The sequence below is a fragment of the Aquarana catesbeiana genome, linkage group LG06 (genome assembly GCF_042186555.1).
Source record: "Aquarana catesbeiana isolate 2022-GZ linkage group LG06, ASM4218655v1, whole genome shotgun sequence".
NCBI lineage: Eukaryota > Metazoa > Chordata > Amphibia > Anura > Ranidae > Aquarana > Aquarana catesbeiana.
In genome coordinates this window covers 334,060,423-334,081,618 of record NC_133329.1, presented here as the reverse complement: position 1 = coordinate 334,081,618, position 21,196 = coordinate 334,060,423, and the positions used below count along the sequence as shown (strand labels likewise).

The following is a 21,196-nucleotide window of genomic DNA, read 5'->3' as shown; positions in this document are numbered from 1 at the left end:
GTGTTAATTAGACGTGTCATGCTGAAATGCAAGAGTGCCACTACTACTTAGAGTCTATATATTGTACTTTAACAAATAATTGTCGCCCTTGAATGCCATAGTTACCAATGTACTACTGCTGTAGCTTTCAATGACTACTTCTCTGGAGACAGAATGCAGGTGCGAGTCTAAGGAAGGTTTGGGCGAGTTTTTTTTTTTTTTCCTCTAAATTTAGATAATAAACTAATTCATTCACAGGTTGAATAAAGCCGACCACAAGTCAAAAAACAAACAAGGTCTGCTCCCATGAGCTGGCCCAAAACATAGTCAAAATACAACAGCTTTGCAAACAAAATCTTGCATTGTGAAGGTAAAATATAAAATAATAAGCTCCCAAGCTATGTTATATAACAAAAAAATGACCCAGATCATTTGTCAAGTGATTTTCAGCTGAATGTGATGTTTTACCTACTCTGTGGTTTTAGAACTTGCTCATTGCAATTAGGCAAAGCATCAAGCAGCCACTAATGAATGCCAGTAATTCAGTATGATACAGGTTTTCCTGTAAGGTACAGGTCTTCTGATCTGTGAATTTGAGCATGCACCAACTAAAACATTTCTAGCAAGTTAAAATGCTGAATTGCAGCAGTTTTCAAAACTCAGCGTTAATCCTGTAGGCAAACAGTATAACTGAATTATATCGTATAAATGAACAGTGAAAAGCAGCCATATAGCATGAAATTCCTAGACATAGGCAAAAATAAAAACTGTACAATATTGTGTGAAAGAAACACAATAATGATGTCCTATGGTCTTCCTTTTATACTATAAAATTTGCATTTTTTTCTAAATACATTTTTACTTACATCTTGCTTATATTTTATAACCTTCAAAAAAAACAGTGTAACAAACATGTAACCAGTTACATTTGAAGTGAAGCTGTATGTGACTGTAAGGTCTCTTGCACACATGCAGAGTATTTACTGATCTGAAATGAGATGAATTGTTGTCTATGGGACATTGCAGAGTAAAGGTGGAAAATTCTTCATTTCAGTGCAGTAATTTACTCGCATAGACGTGTTTACTCATCTATAAGCATGTTTACACGAGTATAAATGAGTATATTACAATACTGGCAATGAAGAATTTTACTTGTCTATAGGCTTACGCACCTTTACTCGCCTATACTCAACATTACTCAGGTCTTTACACACAGTTTTTGGCGCCTTGCACGTGGACGTCACCAGTTCCTAAATAAACATCATTGAATTATGAAGCCCATGTGCAAGGTGGTTTGGTAGATTTGGGGATAGAAACCTGTGTGCCTACATTTCCAACATGAATAGTATTTACACCTAGGATTGCTGGTGTGACTTGGTCCTGATGCCAGCAACATGCCAGCATTTGGATCACTAAGAGGTCACTCACCTACTCAAATGACATTGCTCCTGCTTTAGCCAAACAAGCAGGGTGCCTCTCTGAACCTGATCCCTCTTTGGGAAGCAAATTCTCCAGTGCTTTAGCAAGCGAGTAAGTTACAAAAGCAGAAAAGTGATGGCCATTGTTGCAACCTAAAAAATTTATCACAAGCAAGTTCCTAACTAAACCTTGACCCGAACATAAACCCTTAATCTCAACCTAACCCCTAACAATAACCCGAAACCTCCAGGGGCTTTTGAATTGATAATGTCATTATAATACAAACATCAATAAAAGAAAAAATGGAGTGCTATAAAAAAAACCTTCAGCACCCAGTTAAAAAGTGCCAAATTATCAGTGCCCAAAACCTACATCAAATTAACATTTCTGTATTTTTAGTTCTTAAGAGTTTACAAACTTGGTATCCCTTATTACAACAAAGTGCATAACAGTGGAGTTTACTCATGCCAGAAATGATTTTTGGCTGGGATGTACATAGACTGAAGTAAATTTCTTTATTTGCTAATCATCAAAACACTTTCAGTCCTGGGAATTGAACCACCAAGGTAAGCTGGGCTTGTGTAGGAACTGTATTTGTATATGTGTAGTGTAAAATAGGTAATTTTATTTCAATAATTGCATTGGCTAATTCTGTTATCTTGTCTGTAGCACATCCTCTGGAGTGGGTCTGCTATAAACGATAAAGAAAAGGGATTACGGTGGATGTATCATGTAGCACAGTGTGACCAATTGGCATCTAATGTTTGAAGAGACTGGGGAGCCTGGCAATGAGAAAACCAGCTTCACTGCCAGTGGGCATGGCATCATCTCTTACTACTGCGGAAGAAGAACTGGAAAGAGCTCAACAATAGCTTTTCTTTTAAAGTAGAATGTCAAATTGACTGCAGAATTCAAAGCTTTCTGGGCGATTTACCTTTTCAGATGGGCCATGAGATATCGCAGTGTTTCACAGTGTGCAGGAGGTAGCAGCTTTAAAGCTTCGTGAAGAGCTTCTAACTGTGTGTCAGGGTCCACAGCCTCTAGATAATTGAAGAAAGACTTTCATTAACTCTTTCAGAACCTGGAGGAAAATCTTTTTGATGGGGACACAGAAGAGTAAAATCTTAACAAGAGCTTTTGATTCTTCCTCAAGCCATCCAGGAGTTCAGTTTTTTTTCATTTTTCCCATCAAAAGATAGACTTGAAGGAGCTTGTCACAAAACTCATCAAATGCAGCAATGGTAGACTGGCTGCTACTGCAACAATGATATCAAAACCACCAGGACCCTGTAAGCATGCAGTATATATAATTTACCCAGATTTTGGTGGTTTACCTTTGAAAGCTCTGGTCCCACTCGACATTTAAAAAAGCATGCAGGTATATGAACCGCTTCACATCATCACTTAAAATGTCTTGGACTTGAAGTGGTTAAAAACAGGCTGCAGCAAATAAGGTGTTTTTTTCAGCTGGCAAACAGCAGTTCAGTAAAAGTCATCCAAATAGCTCTACAGCTACTCGAGCACTTTTACAGTAACCTGCAAAAGGTTTTTAAAGAATCACCTATGAAAAGTTTTATGTACCGTAGTTTTTCACCATTCCTTGGACAGCTTTCAATTTTGAGTTTTTACATATTTGGTATCTATTTACTCAAAACAAACCCACCTTTTACATTTTACCCAAAATTGGGTACAGGGTTTTGTACACTAAAAATTTGTTTTAGTATACTTTTTACTGAAAATATGAATTTGATAAACAGCTTTACAAATACTGCCCCCATTTATTCTCCAGGACCTCTGCTTTCAGGATATATATAACGCTTGGGTGTTCCAAGCAGTGTTCTAGTAAAAAATTCTGTATTGAAAGGATATGTAAAAAAATAAATAAATGCACATCTTTTTGCAGGTAAAAAAAATGTGCATTTATTATCATTTTTACTAGGAGCCTAGAAATATTGCACCTGCAATTAGCAGATCGTGGGGGGCATGCAGGACTCCTGCAGACTGTCTGCTCATACCTTATAAGGGCAGGCAGTTACATGCCAACAGGAAGAAACAATGAACAGCGCCTTGGTAGTTAATTGAGAACTACAAGACAACAGCAAAGGATGTTTGGTACTTGTAGTTCTCCCCTCTGTGAATGAATCACTCAACCAGGTGGGCAAAGTCCAGCACGGCCACATTTTTTTAAAAAGGGACAAGATCCCTGGCCTGCTGTCACTAGAGGCGGTAGGTCGGGGAGCAATTGCAGCAGTGGGAACATGTTACATGTTCCACCCTAAAAACAGGTGAAACATGTAACATTTTCACAAAGGTGAACTTATCCTTTAACATGTGTTTGAAAAATTAAACTCCCCCAGACACGAAGTGGTTAAAGGAAACCTGTGTTAAAAAATGCTGGTGATGATTTATTTAGAAGTATAAATTTTAGTCCAAAACTAAAAAGGAATCCAGAAATTGTTATGCATTAAGTGAGAATATGCAAACCTTCAGTGAAACCTTCACCATCTCCTTTGGGGTTTGGCCTGCGCTACAAAAGGTCTCAAGCGCATATCCAGGTTGAAGCATTCATGAATGTATTCAACTAGTCAGGGATATACTGGGCCGGTGGGCTCAAAAACACAAAGGGAAACATATAGTGCTCTTCGCAAATTAATTTATGATAATCAACTAACATGAATGCAAAGTAATGACATCCTGATAAAGTGCAAGGCATAGAGAAGAAGCAGCACTGTCTGCATATCTCACTCTGCAAAGCCACCAGCTAAGCCTCCTTCAGCCCACACAACACAAAGAAGCCTCAGATGACGTCAACACTGATGAAACATGTTGGGCGGAGTCTAGCAATCACTGTGGGAGGAAGCTGCACTGTGTTGAGGCTGCACGAGGTGAAGGATTAGCCAGTGACTTTTCAGAGTATGACACGCAGGCAGCAGTAGTTCTTCTCTATGCCTTGCACTTCATAAGGGAGTCATTACTTTTCCTTCATGTGTATTATTTCTATTTTGATTATGTTAATAAATTAATTTGTGGAGAGAACTAAAGGTTTCCCTATTTTTGAGCATACCAGCCCGGTATATGCCTGACTGATGGGATCGAATAATGAATACTTAAACCCGACCCTGGATTTAAAGGGATACACGCTTAAGACCTTTGTAGTGAGGGTCAAACACCCAAGGTGAGAGAGTGGCCAAGGGGATGGTGAAGGTTTCACATTATCACTTTATACATAAGTATTTATAAGTAGGTTAAAAATGAGGCCATTGTTGAACACAGTGCCTTTACTTACTTGCCGACTCGAGGAACTTGGGATATGCATCATATGTAATCAGTGGGATTGGAAGTTCCCTGAAGTACAGTTTCAGTGCACCAGTTATAATGTTAATGTCTTCATAGGCATTTACAGATATGTCAGCTTTCTCACCATCTAAAACAGAAAAGCAGTTATCATATACTATTGTGAGACCACCTTAAATCAAGTTTAACGCTGTGCAAGTTCAAAAGAAGAGATAACGTGACCTTTTTGCAACAGTTGATTAATTAACAAACACCCCGTAAAAGGTGATGTTTAGCCCTTTCATTGCCAGGGCCGTACGTGGTATGTGCTTGACAGTGGGGCGTTTTACACACAGCCCCGGTGGCTGCAGCTGAGTGTGTGTGTGTATCTGACAAACCGACTGCTGGCTGTCAGATGGAAGCGATCGGTTGGCTATGCAGCTGCCCAATTGCTTCCAACTTTTGGTCCCCAATGTGATGAAAACTTTTTTTTTTGCCAAAAAAATATAAAAAAAATTGTAAAAATAAGAAAGTTACAGCCAAGCACATAAAATCCCACCCACAAAAATGTTGAGGCCCCCCCCAAATACCATGTAAATGCACTTGTAGGGCGCCTACGCACAAAAACATTGATTGCAATACAGATGTTACATGTTGTCGCATACGTTGAAGTGAGCAATAATTTTAGCACCAGTGCTCCTGAGTAACACTAAACTGATGACATGTAAGGGTTTTAAATGGTCGTCTATGGAAAATATGGGGTACTGAAGTTTGTCACCATTTCACGGACACACGAATTTAAAGGTTTGACATGCTGGGTATCTATTTACTTGGCACAACCTCAGATACTTTATTGTGTTTGTGGGCCCTAAAATTACCTTTAATGTATTTTTACTGACATTTTGCATTTCCCAAACCTTCGCGTTAATATCGTGTAACACAAAAAATTGCAACCACCACCTATTTTATTCTCTATGATGGCCGCTTTCAGAAATTATATAATATTTTGGGGGGAGATATTCAATATTCAGGTTCCTGGATACTGTGGTTCCTCCAGCTGCTGCATCACTACAGGACAAAGTAGTCATAGAGGCTGGCAGGAGAAACCAAAGCACGCAGCAAAGGACAAGGTATCTGACACCCCCAAAGGTTTTGGATACCCAGGGCATTTAAACATCTATAAGAGAGTGAAGACTGACTCACCACCTGCTGGAAATGAAAGTACTACCTGTGAATTTGAATCTGTGAATTTATTTATTTTTTTTTTACTATGACGACAGAGTTGCTTTAGAGCTGTTCTGCCAAATATCATAAGTGCAATTATGTATTAATTTAGCATAGATTGTCGTGATATTGGTTCCCCATTGCTAAATGGCTATAAGTAGGTAGAATAATCTGCACCAAGGTAAACAAAGCTGAACTGGAATTAAAATTCAGCTACAGCATATAAAGTATACAAAGGTAACTAACAGAACAATCTCTACCTGAGGAGATTTATTAAGCTACCATTAACATGCATTAGCACCACTACAGCTCAGAATGGTCTGTGGCCCAGGTGCAGGATAACTTTAGACTGGTATGACTGCAGCTGATCATCCCTCAGGAGGAGATCAACCCAGGCCAATAATACAAGCAGACCAGTCCTTCTGCAAACAACAGAACTGATACCAGTATGGACAAAAATTCACAATGAACATGACATGACATGACTACATGGACACATAGATTTTTAAAAATGTAATTTATAATCTACCTCGGTCGAAGGCCATTTTGGCATCTTCAATGAGATCAGTGAAACCTGATATTCTATACAGTCCTTCTGAATTCAAACCTGTCATAGAAAAGATACAGAAATCCATAGTTTGAAAAACAAGAAATAAAAACATTTTTTTTTGTTTTAATGTGTTTGTGCAAAGTACAGATTTGTACTAAATGTAATTTAATACTCTTCAGTGGCTTTTAAATAAGACATTAAAAATCTAAATGTGTACTGTATTGTACATCTAAAAGGCAAAAAGTCAGGGCACCTGGAAGGAATGATAACCCAGGGCCTGGTCACTCTACGCTACCCCACAGAGATAGAATTCCATAAGATCTCACCTCTGGACTCTATCTCTCGAATACACATGTCCACCACCATCGGCCTCTTCGTGTTGTGTGCTTTAACTAACGTGGTGAGGTCACAGCTGTAAACTTTCTTGACATGTTTCAAGTCCGGCTTGCAGTCATTAGGAACCATCTTAGAACACTGTTTGTGAACATTTAAACCACAATCTAGAACATAAATACAAATATACTGTAAGGAAAAACATTTTGAACCATAAAAACATTAAAAGTTAAAAACATATTTAGGGGAAAAAAAAACTTTTTTTAAAGTTCACGGAAAGCAAGCTTTATTAGTCCATTTGTGCATCACGTAATAAAAAAATAAATACATTAAGATATATTTGATCATACCTACCTGATCTAATGAGCAATTTAAAAAGAAAATTCCTAATACCAGATGGCAGCTTAGATAAAATGTATTGGTAGTAAGAACTGTGGTACTAGTGAAAGTAATTTCTACAATTGTTCTTAAAGAGAAACTGCAGTCTGCTAACATAATTTGTAATAAAAACATCTTTGCCATTCTGAAGCTTCCCTCCAACCACTTTGCATATTATTTTATAAATACTGTGATTCTGTGCTTGTCAAATATGCTGCAGAATTCTCCCTCCACTGAGTCTGGCTGCATCCATTTTAACTGTGGGCAGCTGAAGCTGCTGTCTGTTCACTTCCTTGATTTACACAGACACACAGAGCACACCTCCAGCTCTGCAGCTCTCATTGGCCCTCTTATGACTCATCCCCCCTCCCTTCCTGGCAAACTCTCATGAGAGTGAGAAAGAGCTGTGCATGATGTCATAAGCCTAGGCTTTTTACTAGGAAACAGGAAGTGGGTTATAAGGTCTTTACTGGCAGAAAAAAAATGTTTTACTACCAAAGTTAAAACAAGGGCAGAAGATTTTATAGATGGAAAGATGAAAAAATTACTGAAGGTCCGCTTTAATGTCATTCTGTCAGCAGGACCGATATCTAGGAAAACTACAATGCATTAAGCAGTATGTACTGTGTGAAGGACTTTAAAAATACAAAAAAAATGCTAGGGGGTTGTTTTTCAAAGTGATTTTTTCAAAGAAATACAGCATGGAGACATGGATGGGTGGGGAAGTTTGCTTTGAATATTTAAAATTAATTAGTGTGTTTGGTTTGTAAAGCGCAGATTCAGTGAAGATCCACTTTAAAGGAATGTGCCTTGTAAGTATCATTAATTTATTTTTCTTATGTTGAGTTACAGAGTTAAATGGAAAAGCCCATCTACCTGATTAAAGTATATTAAGTGTGATGACTAGTTGTGTGCCCAACACGTGCATATTGAAAAGGTAGGTAGGTACCGTGATCAGAGAGGTTTTTATTGCCGGTACACAGCTAACCTTTCAAGGAACAATTCTTTTCCTGCCAAACAGCTTGCTTAAAAATGAAAGGCAATCACAGCTATTCACGCTGAAAGTTTGCAATAGAAAATGTGCATTTAGTCTGAACTTAACAATGCCAAAGTGTACAAAATGACAGCTTTATAACATTCAGGTACAATGGCAATTTGGAGGCTTCAAGTGATTTGGATTCTGGTCGTGAGCCATATTCTGAAGTGGAACGCCCTAGTCAGGAGGAACATAGAGCCAACCATAGAAGGTTGTCACAGTGCTAAGAACTGAAGGATGACAACACGTAATCATGAACACTTAACATTTCATACAAGACTAAACTAGATACACTGCCTGAACACACTACATTTTCCATGACATAAGTGATGAGAGGACCTGCATTACTAGGAATGTCAAAATACTCTGTCTGCAATTTTTATTTTGGAAAACCATTTAAAGTTTACACTATATAACTTTCAGTCCTGACCTCCAAAATACAGAAAAAAAACAGAGCAACTGGGGGCTCATTTCCATTGCAACTTCCATTCTCTAAATAATTGAAATATTTTTTGTAAATGGTTGCTAAGGGTAAGAACTGCACTTTGATTCAGCGTTTCATAAATTAGTCCAAACCATTCCAAGCTGATGCAAATTTAGCTTAGACACTTCATGAAAGAAAGCTATTTATCACCATATACACATTAGCGCTCATTTAAACAGTCATTAGAATGGAATGGTCACATAAGAAACTTCACACATATATATTAGGAGGTAACCGTGTGATGTGCAAATTCAATATTCAACGAAATACGTCTGTAATAAATGCCATACAAATGGCGAAAGCTGAGGTCAATGGCAACAGGTAGCCAAGCTTTGCAACCAAGTTTAACACAAAATGGTTACAAAGTGGTAGGGAAAAAAAAAAAAAAAACTACCACCAGGAACTAGCAAATTGCAATTAATTTGACTGTATCCCATCATATATTGCTGGGGAAGCTCAAGAAAAGCATAGGTACATAGGCACATGGGAATAATAATGAGATGTATGCAGGATCTTGCTGGCAGGCAAATTTCTGCATAAAGTGTGCTCAAAAATGGTCCATACTGCTAAACGTTTACACACCTATGTCAGTATGCGCCACTGCTGCTGTCTACACTCAGTTTAGGTTTACATCTCCTCAGGCTCTGAATAAGCCATTCACTAGGCAGTGCAGAATGACCTCAGCCTTTAGTCATTCTGGTTAAATGAAGGCTAAATGAAGGCCAAAGTCATTCAGAACCTGCACCGCTGCCTAGTGAATGGCTCGTTCAGGGCCAGCAGAGAGGTTTAAACAAATTGTAGGCAGTCGCATAGAATGACTTATGCCTTTAGCCATTCAGAATGACTGAATACATAAGCACTAGGCAGTGGACTTTAAGCCGTTACCACCGTTTACATGCCTACTGCACAAATCAGACCACAAACGCATTATTTCTTACTTTAGGGTTTATGCAGCTCAATGCAACAGGGTAATACTGACCACAATGGGCCCACAGTTTACATGTGCATGAACCCCTAAAAGGTAAGGTACCACAAGAAGAATGCATAATTCTCAAATTTACTTAAATGAGTTGCCTATCTAATAGTAAGGTACAAAAAGCAATGAACTGCAGTTAACCTTGGCAATCAAAAGAGAAGTATGGCTAAAGTTTTGTTTGTCCATATTTCTTTTGTGGGTCCCAGAAATACATGTAATTTTGTACTCCTTTGACCTAGAGCCAGCTTATAGCTGATGAAGCAAAGCCACGTCAGGCTCAGGAAGGATCCTATGTATATGGTCAGTATCCATCTCTCTGCCTGAATGACAGCTAGCTCTGCCTTTCACTGTACGGCCGAGAGCCTTACCCAGCCACGCCCACCTCCTCCCTAGCCTGCCACTCCACTGAGTGCTAGAGGAGCAGAGCAGTGACAGACACTCACAGCTCTCCACTTGAAGCAAACTGAAAACTGAGCAATCAGCGATCATGTGATCGCTCATTGTTAGTCAGCATGGGACAAATGCTACAGCATTACGGCGAGTATGGATGCCTGTTTTTTTCAAAAGCTACTTCTTCTTTCAACAGATTTCTGCTCTCATAACTCCTGGATATTCAGAACAAAAAAATGACCATGGATTGCTTGCTACACTTCTCATGTACAAATGTTAAACAAAGCCTTGAACAGCAAAAAGCAGTTACAATGCCATGTAAAAGGATTTGCATCTTGTCCACTGGAGGCTATTCGTGTATATAGAGTATTCCAATATGCAGCTGGCAAAAAGGCAATCATGTTTAAGGTGTGTAAGCAATTTATATGCAACATTGAAAATATGACCTACAATGGCATGGACTGAATAAAATGTGTACACATTTTTGTTACATACATGAGTAAACTTAGGAATTCATGATTTCACCTGACATTACTACTGAACCGTTAATGGCAGATGGCTCATTCCCTATAAGAACTATGAAAGGATCAACATTTATACGCTGGAATAGGATCTAAACATCCAGGTTGCCTCAAGGTCCACAAAATTGACAGATTTGATGGGAATGCTTCATTAGGCACAGGTTAGCATAGTGTATGGTGTCTTAATTAAAGAGTGTGTGCGCCTAAATGCATTGTTGGGCACAACTGTTGTGTTTGGAGTACACTGTATTCATTTTGTTAAATATATTTTTAACACTTCAACTGAGGTTTTATTTTTTTTAGATTTGTATAATATATTTGCTTAACTATTAATACACAAGCTTATATTTTACATCTGAGCATTCAACATAAGATGCATGCTTGACACAAGATTTGCAGAATATGTGGGTTTTTGAAGAGAACAGAATTGATTTCAAACTTGCTCATCTCTGGAAATCTGTACTGTTCCAGGAGGAGGAATAGTCACTCCTCTGACTTGTCAATGTGTGTCTATTGCAAGTTTAACTAAAATGCTTTTATTGCTGTCCGAGTCTTCATTATGGAGGTTCACCCCATCTATTTGTCATGTTTAATGTTATCACTGAAAACTTAAATAAAAACCCCACATTTTGGGTTGTCCCTGGAACAGTAACAGAGGAAATCTTCCGGAGACCCTAGTTCTGGTAACAACCAGTAATTCCCTTATTTTTGAGGGATTTCCTCTCACATTCTGTTTTGGCTATGGGACAGGAAGTGAATGGGAACAGATGGCAAAACTAGACATGGGTTATAACCCTTTCTTACTCAATCCAAAATGAAAAAAAAAAAAAAAAAAATTCAGCCTAAGAGAGTTGAAACTGAAGGCAGATCGTGTCAGCTGAATTTTTTTTACCTATATCACAAATGTTTTGGACCAGGCTGGTGCTGTGGTCATATCATTTCAGCAAAGCAGTTGATACAGTTACACAATGATCTAATACAAAAGTTGTACAAGCTAGGGCTTAACCCTTGGGTGGTTCAGTGGACAGTGATCACTGCTCCCGATCACTGGGAGCAGTAGATCCAGGTCATTTTGCTAGGCAGAACAGGGAAATGCCTTGTTTACAACGCCTTGCCTTCTCTGCCTTCTCTGCCTCTCCATGCCACGATCGCGGGCCACCGGTGGACATCATGTCTGTGGAAACTGCTGTTCAATGTTTCTAAATGTAAAAATGAAAAATAATCCCTTGACAGAATACATTGGGGGTACACTACCAGAGAAAAAAGATATGGGGTACTTATTTCAGATGATTGCAAAAATGAGCAAACAGTGTGAACAGGCAGTGGCAAGAGTAAATTGGATGTTTCACTAGAGGGGTCATCAGCAGGAGGGAGGGGGTCCCAAATCCCCCATGTACCGGTAGATTTTTAGATTTCATTGTGTTCAATGCTGGGGACCTCATTACAAGAAGATATTAATAAGACCGAACAAGTCCAGAGATGGGCAACAAAAATGGTGTAAGGTCTGGGGAGTAGAACATATCAGAATAGATTTTAATAACTTAAAGGATAGGTGCACCTTTTTGAACATGTTACACCCATATTTAGGGTGTAACTTGTCCAGCATCTTCTTGCTTCCAATCCCACCCTCCCTGTCACAGCAGACAGGGGATCTTCTACCTGCACTGGCTATCACAAAAAAACAGTACAGCCGCGTGGGCTCCACTCACACAGCCACTTCATTTAGAGTTCTGTGAATTAATGAACTACAAGTACCATCATCCACCATGGCTGACGGCTTGTAACTCTGAATGAATGCAAGGGCACTGATGAGCACTCTCATAGTTCATTGATTCTTCCTATAAATAGGAATAGGAATGTAGAAATTCTTTCTATAAATCTAATGGCCCATTCACACCAGAAACTGCACATAACTGGGCATTGTTGACTGCATGTTTACATGCATTTGGAGCGTGCTCGACATGCCTTGACGCGCGGTTGAATGAGTTTTATGCTGCATTTGCAGTGCATTTTTCTACAAGTCTTTGGGCTTGGCTTGCTTGGCTTAAAGGGGCGCAGTGCGTTTGAAGCGCATTCCCTGCATTTGCGGTGCGGAAAAATGCAGCATGCACTACTGTTTTTCTAGGTTACACAGAACTGCATGGCAATGATGTTATCTATGCCCATAGGATTACCTTGATTTTGGGCTGTCTATGCAGTTGGGGTGCAGTTCAAAATGCATCCAACTGCATTCGGTGTGAAAGGGCCCTCTGCAGACATCCAAACTTTTCTGTCAAGAAAATTCTCTGCCCTGTACAGGATTCTCTAAAATGCAATTATACTGTTCCAAGATCAACAGAGTACATTACATGAAACCTATCCATGTGTTACACCAAGTGGAATCTAAATATAAATAATGCCCTGTATGTTTTTTTATGAATGTGTTTCTTTTCAGTCAAACATGGAACATGCAAGACTGTTCCAGTGTAACGTACATGTGTTGTATCGCTGAACACAAACACAGATGGTGCACCGACACAAAATTGATTAACATTATCCCTTAATCTGCAACACATGGCAATGTGCTCTTTTGTTCTCATAGTACCACATATATACAGGCCTACTTAGGAAGCCCAATCAGAGGGCATAACGCGTATGGGTGGGAGGAGTCGATGCCTGTGACGTCATACATGAATTACCAGTGTCAGCGTGGAGAGCTGATGGTTTTTACATGCCTGTTAGCCCGATGTTCTTGTGAGTGTTTTTCATCCTGTTTTTTCTTTAATAAATGTGGGAGAATAAGCGAGCACTATAGCGTTTTCAATTTGCTTCATGATATAACATACTGAGGACCAAAGATGAAAAGGTGACAGATAAACCCCTGGATGGGAAAATAAGGTGATCTAGCTGCATTCTTTATAGGAGGAGTGTCTTAAAGGCATATTTGACTCTGTAATGGGGTCAGATATTTGAAGTGAATGAGCACTTCACATGTTGGTGGTGGGTCACCAGAAGCACTGTGAAGACAGAAGAATTGTCATAGTAGTACACAAGCGGTTTCACAGACTTTATGACACTATTGGCATTTTTGTTTTATTCGTTCACATCAATTGAAGGCGTTTGTCTTTATAATTAAGTAGAGTTACACTAGCATTTATAGTATACTTCACATATTTAGTATTATGTGGTACACTCCATTGTGTTATTAAGTTGTATTTTCACTTGTGTGTATTTACTCACATACCGGTTACGCTACACTTATTTACACATTTCTAGTAGATTCAAGTAGATGTGAACTATGGCCTATAGGATTACCTTGATTTTGAGCTGTCTATGCAGTTGGGGTGCAGTTCAAAATGCATCCCTCTGGATTTGGTGTGAAAGGGCCCCCTGCAGACATCCAAACTTTTCTGTCTAGAAAATTCTCCGCCCTGTACAGGATTCTTTAAAATGTAATTATACTGTTCCAAGCTCAACAGAGTACATTACATTAAATCTATCCATGTGTTACACCATGTGGAATCTAAAAATAAATAATGCCCTGATGCTTTTTTTATGAATATGTTCCCCTCTTAGTCAGTCAAATGTGGAACATTTAAGACTGTTCCAGGGTACAGTACATGTGTTGTATGGCTGAACACAAACACAGATGGTACACTGACATATAACTGATTAACATTATCCCTTAATCTGCAGCACATGGCAACATGCTCTTTTGTTCTCATAGTACCACATATATACAGCTACTGCTAGAACTTTCAAGATTACTTTTTTGTTTTAATATCTTACATGTACAAGGTGCCCATACGTCAATGCACCTTTTATTTACTACAATGGCATAATTTAAGGAGATGTATGGCCAAAGCTTTTTTGGCTGTTCTTCACCTGTGGGTCATAGAAGTGCAGTCAGTTCTGCATTCCTGCGATCTGTTTTCAGCTGACTGTGGGTTAAAGCCTGTTGTCAGCTGACATCACAAAGCCGGTCTAGGCTCTGAAAAGGTCCGGACCATATGGTCAACATCCACCCAGAAGCCTGGACCGACAGCTGGCTCAGCCTCTCAGTGAGGCACTGAGCCAGCTGCTCCAAACCCAGTGCTCTAGTCAGTGCTGGAGGGGCAGAGCAGAGAGCCGGTGAATGACAGTCCCTGGCTCTCTGCAGGCTGAGGACCAAGAGCTAAACGATTAGCGATGTTCGATTGCTCAGTTCTTGGTCTTAGAGGCGGCAGGAGGAGATGCAGTTGGAAACAGTGCTACAGCCATATAGAGGAGTATGTTTTTTGTGATTCCCATACTCTTTTATGCGTTAAAATAAATTTGTTTCAAAGCACTTGTCTCTTTTTCTAAATTTCCTGAAGTTCTGCGATTGTAAATGAAAAGTCAAGTTTCACGCTGTTAGTCATTAGACAGCCAGCCCTTATGGTTAGTGGTCCTGCTTTCATGTTACCGTTTCCATAACTTGAAAGACTGGCCAGAAAATAAGTAATACTACAAATGTTACCTGTCCTGATAAATAACAGTTATCTTTTCAGCCGGTTTAACTAAAAGTCCACGATTTGTTGTGCAATACATTTACATACATATACTAAAACTGGAGAAAATCCTATCCATAACCATACACTAGCATTAGCTAGTCAGCAATAGGACTCAATAAACGAGTCCATACTAAAGTCTTCATATTAGAACACCACATATATTGGGGCTTTAAAAGGTGCAGAACAGCTGGCTGAAGATAGTAAATGGAAAAAAACTGTTTTACTTTAAAAAGGGATGGATTCTACCATGTTGTTTTCAACAACACAAAGGTTTTAAATGACCACGCTGTCACAGCAACTGTATGTTTTGGGCAAATATCAACCCCTTTTCCACCCATTTTAGGTAGAGTTTTGCTTGGAATTCCACTTGAACTAAGTGGCAATATGATGATACATTGAATAAACACCAAGAACCTACTTCTATTGCTATCAATTCCCTTGGATCTATCCATTTCAATTCCACATGGCCTACTCAGGCAGCATATTCTGGAGTCACTCTAATGACTCAAACTGACCTATTTTATGTCCATCATGACAATCAAAACAGGAATGGATACATCTAGGAGGTAAAGTAGAAAGTCTCTTAAGAGTTTGGCAGCTTTTATATCTACCATCTGGAAAAACAAAAAAATAACTTTCAAATGGTGAATGCACTACCAGGTGGGGCCTTAAGGCAAATGTTACCTGTCCTACACTGCAGTTAAGTGTGAAGTCTTTATTAAATACTGTTTATTTGTGCCATGATAAGCCAGATTAATATGGCCAGTAGGGGTTAAACTTATAGATATCACCTTTTATCATCTACCACTTAGGTACAATTTAGTTATTTTTTTGTCCCCCTTAAGCCTGGTACACACTAGAGTTTGGGTTGCATGAAAAAAAAAAAAAAAAAAAAAAGTGACAGTTCCGGTCAGGAGCTGCTGCATCAACCATGCATGTTTAGCCCAGCGATCTCCCCCCGCTGAGCTGCTGTGTTCCGACAGGGGGGACGCCCTCTCCCCCCCAAACACTCTGATCAGCATTCTATGCCATTGGCTGACAGCGCTGATCGGAAGTCGGTCGGCTGCTGGTTTTCCAGCATGCGCGTCCGACAGACCGACATACACATGGGCAGAATGTTGGACAGTATTTTTTATATTTTGTGAGTACATTCTCCCTGTACACATGAGGCTTTAGTTCTGTTTGAGGATATGGTTTCAAATGAGTTAATGGGATTGCCCTTGTGGAAAAACACTCCATTGTACTCTTCGAGTAAAGATCCTTGATTGAAACAAATCACAGAAGAAAATGTTAAAAAGGTGTTTAAACAGACAAATAGATAACACATACCTGCACATTTTACTCCCTGAGCGATCAGTCCCCACATGAAGTTGGCACAGTATTCACACCAGTGAGGACCTCTGAATGTGTGCACCTAAAAACAGACACACAAGGGACCATTAGACAGAATTGAAAATTGTTGCCCACACAAAGCTAGACTTTCAGTTGTTCAGTTTATCTAGCATACATTTTATAAATTTTTTTTCTGCAGTTCCCTTTTGCTACATATTCCTGTTAGACAATGAAGCATTTGGGTGCTACACTACCCAAGGCTTACCAACACTGACAATATATTCATAGGTACGAATAGCCAAATGTTAGTGCAATTATTTCCTTCAATGTGCTGCCCCCCATTTCAATGTTCAGTCGCAAGCTGCGGTGGGTGCTAGATATGCATATTTCTCAACTGGATTGTAGCCCACAGAGGGGTCTAAGCCAGTAAAGAATCCCACTGTGCTGTCAGGTAGGTGTATCTGGATCACAAGTGTGGTGGAATCAAAATCTTTCAGCAAGTAAAACAGTTTATATTTATGTAAACCAACGGCATATTTAGTTTTTTTCTGGATTTCAGACTTAAATGGTGTCCGTAAACGACGTAGTCCAATTCAAATGATCAATGAGCCGGCTCATGCACTGTAATTCTTAGCTCTCTGGAGTATACTGACAAGGGTGTAAGCAGTGCTCTTCAACGTCAGTCTGACATGTCTATGCTGCTGTCAGTAAAATGTATTTGAAACATCTTTTCACAAAGAGGAAGAAGTTTATCTGAACAGAAGTCTGAAGAGTTTCTAGCAATCTCCAGTAGCTTCACTTTATGTATGTATGAGGATATAATGGAAATCAATGCATTACTCAAAAACACAGGGAAGCATAAAACACTATTATATATATATGATTTCTAATGCAGTGTGTCAACAATCAGCATATTTTCAATCTTCTTACTGCCGGAGGGAAAGAAAGTGCATTTATATTCATTGCCCCATGAAACCCTCTGGCTGCCAGATCCATAAAAATGACAAAGAACTTTAGCCTATAACAGGACACACTTTTCATTAAAAGATGTAATACAGGTTGGCGTAGGTGTAAGGAAAAGAGAAGGAAAAACAAGCAGCCCAGAAACAAATAAATTAATCCATCATCTAGAAAGTAATTTTCAATACAGATTTTAAAAATATCCTACTTTTTAATCAGGGGTGTTTTAAAACAATAAAATGCTGGCCCAGAAATTTAGGCGAACAGTCCAGCAAGCATGCAGCACAATCCAACTTTCTCATGAAGCCTCCTGGGCCAGTTTCACCTCTAGTCATACAAAGTGATCCTGTGTAGGGTAATAGAGGAGGGAAAGGGAGCCATGCGCAGATAAGCCCAATGCTGGGGAAAACAACACTCATTATTTAGTATCATTTTAACTCCCAAGATCCCCGTTTCATGATGCTCAGTAGGTGCTGTCATGCAATGCTCCAAAGAAGGGGTTGTTAGGCTTAATTGGGAGAATGCAATTTAACATCTATGGGCAAAGGAAGCTCAACATGGAGTAGATGTTAAAAATTACTAAATGAAACCAACACCTTCACCTATGAGGTAAGAAGTCAAGACCATCCATAGGTTGACTCCTTTTTCCCCACATGTGCCTGATTGTTGGAGATAAGGGAATCTTAAACAGTTTTTTCCCCAGGAGTGGTAGCTCTGTACCTACAGTGGGATTATTTTATAAGGCCAATTTAGATGATGTATATGGCAAAATTCTTATTTGTATTCTAATCGTATAATTCCATACAGTGATGAGAATAGTTGAATTTGTCTTAGAATAGCTGTGCCAATGTGTATTAAACTCCTGGGAGACCTTCATATTTCACAAACTGGCAGCTGTCTCCTTTGGCATTAGCCATTATTACATGGAAGAGGGTGACATATGAAGCATGTAGGCACAGCATGGAAATGTGCCACAGAGATTCAGAGTAGGTGCAGGAAAATTTGGATTAGAAGTCATCCTAGTGATCGTGAGAAAACGTCACCTAAATAATACTGAAGGGAGGATCTGCCAGATTCATTGTGTTTGACAGACACTTGTTAGCTAGTGAGGCCACTTCATTAATCCTACAGTAAAGCCAGACAAGAGCACAAGGCCATCTGGCTGATCTGCATAGCAAAGCATATGTTTATTCAGAATTAGGTATTAAAAAAAAAAAAAAAGCCACAAACTGGCAGGAAGCATCTTTTTATTGAGTGGTCAGTAGAAAATATAGTCACTCTTGAAGTTTGTGGTGCAGAACAAAATAATTTATTGATTAAAACATTTACAAGGGGGGATAAATATTCCATGAAGGTCTCATGTGAATCAATATCGGGCTCGAGGAACATCTACATTTAGTGTGACGACTCTTCCAAAGAGTGAAGTGGGGGAAGCAAGGATGGAAGAATACCAGCTTGCTTGAGGTAGGATGAGCTTCCCATTTAAACTTGTATGGAAAGCATAAAGCCAAGAAATCGCTTAGGATTACAACCTGGGGTATGTTTTGCATAATGTGGGCACGTAACATGGGTCAACTGAAAGTTATACAGTACTTGGTTCAGAACAGTAAGCTTCTGGCATTTATCCTGGTGCCTGACAAAATAAGCATGGTTCTGAACCAGTAGGTAAAGGTTAGGATTTAGAGAATCAAATGTTAGGTTTTAAAGTGTTCCTTTAAGAGTCCGGGAAGAAGTTAAGTATTAATTGGGGGATTGGTGTTAATTGAGGGATTTAGTTAAATTTGGGGGCTCAGGTGAGGAGAGTATCATGTGCCAATTTCAGCCCTGGCACTTAATAGGATAGACCTTTCATGTTCTTTTGCCATCTGTGCCTTTTTGGGGAGATTTCCCCTCTATTTCTCTTCTGGTAAAGATTTGTGATTTACCCTTTTTCAGTCCTGACAGTGGTAATCAGGACAAATAGAGTTTATCTTCCTAGCGGGTACACAAGTAGCAAAAACACCTAACGGGTTCTAACCCTTCACCATTCTATCCAAAACTAAAAACACCTTCACTTCTTTATGAATATGGCCCTTGAAGTTTAGGTTAAGAGTCAGGATATGTGGAGGGTACCCCAACTTGTCACTTATCAGTGCTGAAGGCCCCATGCTGAGAACTACCAGTGGTGGATAATGGGAACAAATGCTAACACACCAGAAATTGGTTATGAATTTGGTGTCAATATTCTGCTGCAATCCCTGTGGTTTAATTAAAAACCTTAGCACAGAAAGGCAGTAGTGAGGGAGTTTAAAATATTTGAAGCAAATATTTTAAAGCCAAAGTCCCAGAAAGATATAAAACTCAGGTGGGGATGTTGGCATCTACCCAAAATTAAGAAATCAGTTTTATATTGACTGACCCTTAAAGTAAAAGTACTAGCTCAAAATGTAAATAAAAAAAAAAACAAAAAATAGCACCTCCTCCAAAGCTCAGCTGCACGTCACATACAAAATTATTCTTACATTTATCAACTTAACATTTTTTGTTAAATTTTACTTTTTATCACTTACATTTGTAAATGTTTGTAGGTATCCAAAGTAAACATTGGGAAAGGTGTTTTTGCTTGTTGCCACAGGGAAACAGACATGGAATAGTGTGTTCACGTGAACTTTCTATAGTTAAAAGTACAGTACTCTGGAGAAAACATAACAGCTAACAAAGTTTGAATTTTACACTGCTCTCTGTCATACCTTTAAACATCAACTTTGTAAGACAGGGAAGCAGTTAAAAGAACACATGCAGTTTATTGCCCTCTAGGTGTAAGTGCCAGCATGCCATACTAGCCAGTGGCTGGTCAATCATGTTGGCACCTGAAGCTCCTCATAAAGCTGACACATTCAAGTTCCCATGTCTGATATAAAAAGTAAATAGAAACTTCTATCAGACTTTCAAAATGTTGTGTTTTAAACACAATTATCTCTGACCACCCACATTTGTTTAAAGGGCACTTTAACTTGTAACTAACTTTTCTAAATTTGATATTGCCCCATCTTAAACATTACAGCAGAAAATACACTGCCAGGTGTATCTTCAGATATGACAAAAGACCCAACATCTGCCTATTGTTGCTGTGGCTACTCATTCAAACCCCCAGCCAGAATGTTGCAGGTCAGGTTTGCTGTTTTACTAAACATATTGCAGAGAGAATTCCATACATGCCAATATCGAAGCCAGAACTTTCACAGTGAGTGTAGGGAAAACTGGCAATCATGTATCTCTATTTGCCAAAGAGAATATACCATATAAACACAACCTGATAAAACAGCAGAAGAACATAAATCAATGCATTTTGATAAACAAACTCCGTTCTTTTTTCTTACATAGAAAAAGTATAATAGAAAGAAACTCGGTAAGCATGCAGAAAAGTCTTACCTTAAAATTGTGGACTTTTTCGTACTTGGGAACCTGTTCATTTTCCTTTAATGTTGCTCTTCTCACGAGTGACGTTAACTGTGAATAAGCAAAGAGTTTCAGTGGTTGCCAGAAGGTTGCAGAAGTCTTTTGAGAGTTTAGTTTCCTCCCCAGAGCTGTAGCCAACAGATCCTGCTGCTGGCTTTCGTGCTTTCTGGGATGAGAGGCAGTTCTAACATATCTTAGCTGCGATTCTCTTGAAGGCATTTTAAAAAAAAATAGTTTTCTTCAACTAGAAAAAAAATCTAAATAAATACAGTAAAAAGGACCAGACCCCAGTGTAACGACAAAAAAAAAAAAAAATATATATATATAAATTTACAATGCAGAGACGAACATCCTGGAAATTAATATACTGTGGTTTAAATCAGTGCTGGTCA

The 21,196-nt window shown here is 39.0% G+C and overlaps 1 protein-coding gene across 1 annotated transcript in view; it reads right to left on the bottom strand.

The window, feature by feature from the left end:
• The window catches only part of CHN1 (chimerin 1), a 194,131-nt gene that overhangs the window by 2,029 nt on the left and 170,906 nt on the right, over window positions 1-21,196 (bottom strand). Inside the window, exons 8-13 of the mRNA XM_073633857.1 lie at window positions 20,778-20,855; window positions 16,404-16,488; window positions 6,772-6,945; window positions 6,425-6,502; window positions 4,685-4,822; window positions 2,333-2,438 (exon numbers count right to left, since the gene is read on the bottom strand). Of these exons, the coding sequence (XP_073489958.1) occupies window positions 2,333-2,438; window positions 4,685-4,822; window positions 6,425-6,502; window positions 6,772-6,945; window positions 16,404-16,488; window positions 20,778-20,855 (659 nt within the window). The remainder of the gene's footprint in view (window positions 1-2,332; window positions 2,439-4,684; window positions 4,823-6,424; window positions 6,503-6,771; window positions 6,946-16,403; window positions 16,489-20,777; window positions 20,856-21,196) is intronic.